At 45.9% G+C, this 7,544-nt stretch overlaps 1 protein-coding gene across 2 annotated transcripts; it reads right to left on the reverse strand.

Moving 5' to 3' along the window:
• Positions 1–217: 217 nt before the first annotated feature.
• On the reverse strand, positions 218–6,808 carry LOC114191477 (protein TIME FOR COFFEE). 2 transcript variants are annotated; one of them, XM_028080657.1, is made up of 12 exons: positions 6,389–6,808; positions 5,860–6,270; positions 5,620–5,759; positions 5,258–5,525; positions 4,789–5,176; positions 4,604–4,664; positions 4,441–4,512; positions 4,090–4,366; positions 3,901–3,967; positions 3,736–3,805; positions 3,281–3,646; positions 218–3,176 (listed from the first exon to the last, which is right to left on the reverse strand). In XM_028080657.1, the coding sequence occupies exons 1-12, from the start codon at positions 6,480–6,482 to the stop codon at positions 843–845; spliced, it is 4,548 nt and encodes a 1,515-aa protein (XP_027936458.1). In that variant the 5' UTR covers positions 6,483–6,808; the 3' UTR covers positions 218–842. The 2 variants fall into 2 exon arrangements, with proteins under 2 accessions (XP_027936458.1, XP_027936459.1); XM_028080658.1 differs by having other exon boundaries at positions 843–3,176; positions 3,736–3,802.
• Between the last annotated feature and the right edge of the window lie 736 nt (positions 6,809–7,544).

Below are 7,544 nucleotides of genomic sequence, written 5' to 3' on the forward strand. Positions count from 1 at the left end.
ACTTTGTGCCTATCTTTACCACATGATCAGGACCACGCCATCCTTGCGCAAAACCAACCAACCAACCAACCAACAAACCATCCTTTCTAGTCTTCCCATTCAATTTCACTTATCTCTCTATTTCCTCTTCCTATTGCTTTTCTGTGTCTCCGCCCACTCAATTTTTCACCACCACTCGGGCCAAACCAAACCAAACCAAACCAAACCGATGCAGGAATCAGGGAAATCATGTTTTTCATCTATAAATTAAAAAAATAAATTGAGGGTTACTATAATATATATGATCAGCCACCCACGTACATATTCATCCTTCCCCCACATACACTTTGTCAAAAAGATGTTTGCTGCTCTAGTAGCCCTAGAAGACAATAAAAAATAAAAGAAAAAGAAAAAGAGGAGAAAGAACATGTAGGTAAACTCCATTACATCCCCAAAAGAAGAAAAGGTGGTTCTTTCCCTTCCTTTCCTCCATCTTTTTTCCCCCACCATATCAACCACATTCTTATAAAAAACCAATCGAATTTTGATTAGACTTCACCATCAACCTTGTCAGATTATAAACACAAGGGCACAAACAAATTACTAAACACAATTCGGGCACATCAATGGTCTGGTCGATTTCCCCATCCAAAATTTTTACCAATCCAATTCATTCTCTATCTTCCAGCCAGCTCCTTCCACTTCTGCTCAAAGCTGCATCAGCATAACACTTCCCCCCACCATGGAGACGACCCCTTCTTTCACTTCAAAATCATATGCCAATTCACATGATTCACTCAAGCTGGTTTTCTTCTTTGATCCCCGCAAGCACAGGGGTGAGCAACCAATGGATATATCATTCTCTACTCACCCGCAGGTTGTTTCTGCTCCGCTGGCTTCACTTGAACCGAGGGCACAGAATGAACATGAGCATAAGAAAAGCCAGTAGGAACAAACTGAGGGTGGCTCCCAGAGGGTTGCATTGCAGCAAACTGTGCGGGATGCAAAAGCCCCTGTGTAGGCAAGGCACTGCTGCCTTTCACATTGTTTGCGGCAGGGGAATTGCCGGAAGAACCCGATCGCTGCATCTGCTCAGGGCCACGCCGTGGCAGATAATAATTACTTGGAACAGTGGTGCTGGAAGTGGAGCTGTTGGATTGTGAATGCACGTAAGGATTTGAGAAGAAAAGTTGGGCCTGTGGCAATGCTTGCTTTGATATCTGCTGCTGCTGCTTTTGCTGCTGCTGTGGCAGTTGGGATTTACTCCCAGTGCTGGAAGAGGGAGTTAGCTGAGGGACATTCAGTATTGACGGCACATTCCTGCCACCAACAGGTGACGATTTTCGAGCAGGCACAGCAGTGTTCTTGGCTTGCTGGGAGGACAAGGAAGAACTTTGGCTTATCTTATTGCTGGCTGTTGAAGCAGAAGTTGTCCTTGGGCTACCAGTGTTTTTGGACATTGAAGAAGTGGTTGGTGAACCAACCATGACTGGGGGAGATGGGGACTGGGTGGAACTTGCAGGTTGCACTTGTGCTGTGGATGATTTGGGATTTGTTGCAAAAGAAATTTGGGTATGAGGTTGCTGGGAACGAGCCTGCTGCTGTGGAAGATTTTTGACTGACGACGCTGGTGTAGTTGAAGCCATGGATGGAGGTGACTGCGAAGTGGTTGTTGCCCTTACATTGTTCTTCCACTGAGTGGAATGACCCACGGCGCTGCTGCTCTGAGGAAACGCCGATACCGCATTAGGAAACTTGGTTGCCATTGAAGATGTAGAAGGGAGGTTATCAGAGTACACATTGCCATTGCTTGATGGGGTCTTGGTGCGAGCGGTGGCTGCAGCGGCAGCTGCAAATTGGCTCTGCTTCTGATGCTGAAGAATTTGCTGCTGATTTCGCTGCATCTGTTGCTGAGTAGTGGCTGCATTTGTGCTGATGGCAGCAGGCATAACAGAAGCAGAGGCCCGGGAAGAAGCAGAACCGATGTTGAGGTTGCGACCAGAGGTATCAATGACATTGTTGCCACCGGATATTGACGCCAGTGAAGGATCAGTTACGTCTGGCCTTCCGAATGCGATGGATTGCCCCATTGTTGCTGGAATTTTCCCGGACATTGCTTTTCTCTCTTCGTCTATATTATTAGAAGAATTAACATTTTTCCCTTCCTCAGCGGTATGATAATTTTTCTTCAACTGGGCACTGGCAGCTTGTGCAGCTGCCATTATATGATAATTATGATTGCTCTGCATGATTGAATGATTTTGTGCGATAGATGAGAGGTCAAGACCGGGGGCGCCAGAAGCTCCATTGATGGGTGCAAATGACATGGCAAACGCAGGAGCTGTTTCACCTCCAGCCTTTGGACCAGGGTGTTGTTGAGCTTGCTTTTTCTCAGCGTGACCACCATTGGAACCTGCACCACTTATTGAGGCAGGTGTCATCAAAGCAAAGTTCGGCGTCTGCATAGGCATTGCAAAATTTTGCCCATAAATATTCATGGTAGCACGAGTGAGACGACTGTCAGCAGTGGATGGACTGTCTTCACCGCCCATCTCATACTCAATTTGGCGAGCTGGATGAGAAGTGTGATGATTCGGCCTCTGCTGAGGTTGCTGCTGCAACTGTAGTGGCTGTGATGGTGGGTTTTTGGAGACAGGAAAGCCTTGCAAGCTTCCGACCCCATTGGATCCAGTAGCATTATTATTAGGCTTCTGTTGTTGATTTTGGGCATGCTGCTTCTGAGAAGAGGAGGATCCACTAGACATACTGGTATTTTGATGGACCTGTTGGTTCTGCTGTGACTGAGCAGGAATTTGCTGCTGCTGAATCTGTGAAGGATGTATCATTTGAGAAGAATAGAATGAGCCATTGAAGAATGGAAAGGCCTGGGCATGGGGAGTCCCACGGTACCCAGGTGGACCACCAACATGTGCTGGAATAGGAAATGAGTAAGCATTATTCTGCAGAATGGCCAAGTACGGAGTTTCATTGCCAGGCATATTTGGATAGCTGAAACTCATTGTTGGGGCAGCCGCAGCAGCAGCACCTGTGCCAGAAGCATTAGGAGGGGCCGAATTGGAGACACTGGATGGTGTTCCATTGCTTGAAACTGGCAATGACTTCACAGATCCAGGCCTAACAGATGCAGCGGCGGCCGCTTGCTGCTGATTCAGTGGGAATATGAAAGCAGGGCCATGCTGAAATTTGTGACAAAGCACAAATAAATTAAAAAAAATAAAATACAAGACAGAAGGGGGAAGACAAAAAGCGTTTACAGTTTTAGAAGATAGATAAATCATACCAAGATATTACTAGGTGCTCCTGGGGGTAGAGCTTGCTGTAGCAAAATTTGCTTTCTTGATGAATTATCCACATTGGCAGGTTGAGAGGCTTTATCCTTCTGCATATGTCCTGTAAACATCGAAATACCGTGCCCTTTCTCCTGAGAAGAATTTGTAGCCCTGGCGGAGACATTGCCGTGCAACTCTGTGGAGGGCACAACATTAAGATTGCTAGGCTTGGCGCCATACAGCGATGCAGAACCTGCTGCTGCTGGCCAGAATGGATTCATCCTTGCAATTTGCTGGTGATACAATATATTCCGAGCAATGTAGCAGTGGGTTGCACACCTTTTCGGCCGAGGCTGATTAAAAAGAACATGAGGAGGCTGCAAATTTTAAAGAAAATTTATTAAGAGTTCCATTCACTTCGTTTGATAATCAAGTAATTTTTAAGAGGGAACATAAAAGCACATACTGGTATAGCTGCAGATGTCACGGTAGTTCCATCCATGGATACCACTCCTTGCAGAGGGGTCATATATCTGCTAATAATGAGATGAGAAGAGGATCACGTCAAATTTCCACAATAGTACAAATATCTGAAACAACAGTAAACACAATAATTGATCTATCGCCGTACCCCATGGGAGGAAGCCCGCCAGGCCAGCTGGGAACAGACAACGGTAGAGGCAGAGAATTGGGTTGAACTGGAAATAGGGAGAAGAAGAGAGAAACCAAATAAGGCACCAAAAAAAAGAAGAAAAAAAGAGGGAAGTGAAGAAAGCCAGAAGAAGAACACAGGCATTGTTAGCTTCAAAACTGGTAGTACCATTTTTCTCTGAATTTGTTTGCTGCTGCTGCCTCTGAACGTTCTGATGTTGCTGCTTCTTGTTAACCATGCTACCGACATTGCCAATTGGATCCACCCTTTCAGCTTTCTCCAAATCAAGCTGCAAGTCAATTCCTCTTTCTTTCTGCACAAGACCCGCTCTCTGTGAATCAGTTTCTTCGGCCTTTGCTTTCACTTTCTCCATTTCAATAGCCATTGCTTCTTCCTTGTTCATTCTCAGTGCTTTCTCGTCTTCCTTCACCATAGGCTTCGCTTCCTGAACAAACCCAAACTCCTTAAGTACTGATTCTTATACGGAAAGATTCCATAGCTAATACATGGCCCACTTACCTTTTCTGCGTCAACCACCAAATTATTCTCCACATCCCTTTCCGGAGAAGACCTCAAGGGAGGAGGTGGTGCCTGAAAAAAAAAAGTATCCCACCGATGAAAATCAATTATAAAGAAAAAAAACGGAATATCAGAGACAGATTAGGAAGAAAACTATAAGCACCATCAGATCTATCGGGAACTTCTCCTCCCACTGATTTTCACTCTCGGATATAGATGGATTCCTGAAGAACCAAAATATCAATAAAGAAAGATCAGGATTCACATTCAGCGCGAACTCAACACAAAAGGCTGAATGATTAAAGAAAAAACGAAAAAGAAAGAGTAATAAAAGTCGATGCTGCTCACGCTTTAGTCACTTTCACATCTTCACGGTCATCATCTGCTACTTGTCGTATAGGAGATTCCTTCTTGGGCGACTGAGGCACCACCACCTCACTCAACCCCACGTCTTTCTGCTTCTCCGCTTCCTCCGTCGCCTGCTTAGACTCCAACGAAGCGTTGGTTTCTGGCTTCACCGGCTCCGACGAAGCCGGAACCGTTTGAGAATTCACCAGATTGATCGCCTCTGTAACGGACCCAACGTTCTTATCTAAATTAGAAGAAAAGTTTTCAATCTTTGAAGGCTGATCGCTCTCAGCCTTCGTCGTTGACGAAATGGGACTGCTCCGGACGCTCAAGCTCGACGGATTCTCATCCTCGTGCTTCACCGGTCGCGGTCGTTTCCTCTTCGGAGCTGCAAAGTTAAATCCGAAAGAACTGTCAATAAGAAACCAAAAAAGCAACAAAAAAAAAAATTGCCGAGAGAAAGTCGCACCAACAGCAGACATGGGTGTGGCAGAAGAGCTCGAATTTTGCGGGTTGGAGATCGGTGACTTTGCATCGGTGGAAGATTTATTGGGTTCTCGGGAATCAAACTTAGAGGATTCGTTGGCGATGATTTCTTGTTTCGACGGTCCCTGAGGCTGTCTCATCATGCCGTACAAGACTTCCGCGATCTCTATTTCGATCTCTTCCTGCGCCGAAGAAGACGGCTTCGACGTCGTCGTTTTGGGTGGTCGAAACTTGGCTCCTCCATTCTGCTTCTACACTCATCAAAACAACACTGTTAGCACACTTACATCAATACCAACACACCACACCACAGTGAGATTCTCACACCCGGATTCTGGAACTCACTATCTTCTTTCTAACCGAGGCGTTAGACGAGGAAGGCGAGCCCGCCCTCACAGGGGAGGTCGACGGCTGTCGGTGATTTTGCTCCGCAACGATTCCACTGCCGCTCGAAGCCCAGCATTCGTGCGACCTCTTCGTAGACGCTGCGAACAGAAACAGAAAAAACGAGAAGAAAGGTGAGCGCATCGAAACGCGGCGAATTCAGTGAGCGTTTCTGAATTGAGGCGATTTTGCGGTTTTTACCGGAGCGTGCTTTCCGCGGGACGGAGACTCCGATCATCTCATCGGCGGCCTTCCACGTCGACGGCGGCGTTGGTCTAAAAACTTTCGCCGGAGGGAAGCTCTTCCGATGGTGGTTGGAGAGCGAGGAGGGGTTGAGCGGAAGCATTCTGACTGAGGCGCTACCACTGCCGCCGCCGCCATCCTCGTCGTCATCGTCATCTTCATCGTTGATACTCTCTTCCGAAGTGTCTTCTACGCCATCTTCTCTGCTGCTATGCATCAACCTATCTCCTCTTCTCTTCTTGCTCCGACCCAATCGATCTCTCTCCCTCTCCCTGTCCCTGTCCCTCTCGCGATCTCGATCCTTTTTCCCAGTCCCTCCTCGATCTCGCAACCTCGATGGCTCTTGAAGCTCCATCGTTCCATCTTCCTCTGCACAGAACAAAAAAATAGAAAAGAAAAGAGAACAGCGAAACATCGTCAGAATCAAAGGAAAAGGAAGCGAGGGAAGGGTTGGGAGGCTATTGAGATCTGGAAGAGAATTGCGAACCTGGTGAGTCTCTGAGACTGTTAGTTCTGTGCCTTCTTCTGGTTAAACCATTAGCGGCCATAGTGCTTCTTCTGGCTTCTCTAATCCTGTCCATTCCACAACAAAAATCCTCTCTTTCCGCCGAATCAGCTACACCCTCTCATCAACAACCATAATCACCTGCACCCCAAATTCGCAGACACGGAGAGAGAAATTTGATATTTGATATTTTCAACCCCTCAAATTTGATTCTCTCCACAAAAGATCCTCTTTTCCTGTTATCAAAATTATCAGAGAGATCTTAGGGGGGACTGCTATGTTATGCTTTGCTTATCTCTTTGTTTTCCCTTCTTCTTCTCTTCCTCTAGCTGCTGAGGCTGCACCACTCTTTCTTCCCCTTCTTGTGCTCCAATCTCATCTCTTTCCGCTATTTCACTCTCTGCCAAACCCACTCCAAAGACTCCTGGACGGTCACGATTCTCCACCGCGTCACCTGTTACAATCCCCACCCTTCTTTACTCCACCAATCCAACGGATCCCCTTTCCTCATGACATCATGGCAACACCTCAACCGTCCATCTCACCACTCATGCATTACACCTTTTAACCTTTTCAGCGCATCACCTCCACCTGTCCACTTCTCTCTCTAACTTTCCAATCTTTACTCACTGCCAATTTGGTATAATATCATTTTGTTTAATTATTCAATTAATGCAACAAATTAATGTCTTCTACTTTGAATTTTATTTTGCCGTTACGTTAACAGGGAAATTATTTTTTAGGAAAAGAAAAAACCTCCAGGGGTCACCTGATATAACCGGTTGCCAGGACTTTGGTAAAAGCAAACATGAGACACCACCATCACAAGGAATCTAGGTGACCGCAGAAAATATCGTTTCCACCGGTCAAATTCTTTAATTTGCTTCCATTATTACCCTTTCCAGTTTCTCTAATTTTTTAATTGATTGTATATAGATTTTATATTTGTAATTTCAGAATAGACTACACTAGAGGGCCCACGTTGAAATAAATAAAAAACCAAAAAAGCATTTGTGCTCTACGGACCAGATCCTGGTGTTATCAGTAACACATGATTTTTCATCGTTGGATGGGTCCGACGTGGCACTAGGTATTCATTGAAAAAACAAGCAGATTCCAACGAACCAGCGAGTCCGAC

The sequence above is a fragment of the Vigna unguiculata genome, chromosome 7, assembly GCF_004118075.2.
Source record: "Vigna unguiculata cultivar IT97K-499-35 chromosome 7, ASM411807v1, whole genome shotgun sequence".
Classification (NCBI taxonomy): Eukaryota; Viridiplantae; Streptophyta; class Magnoliopsida; order Fabales; family Fabaceae; genus Vigna; species Vigna unguiculata.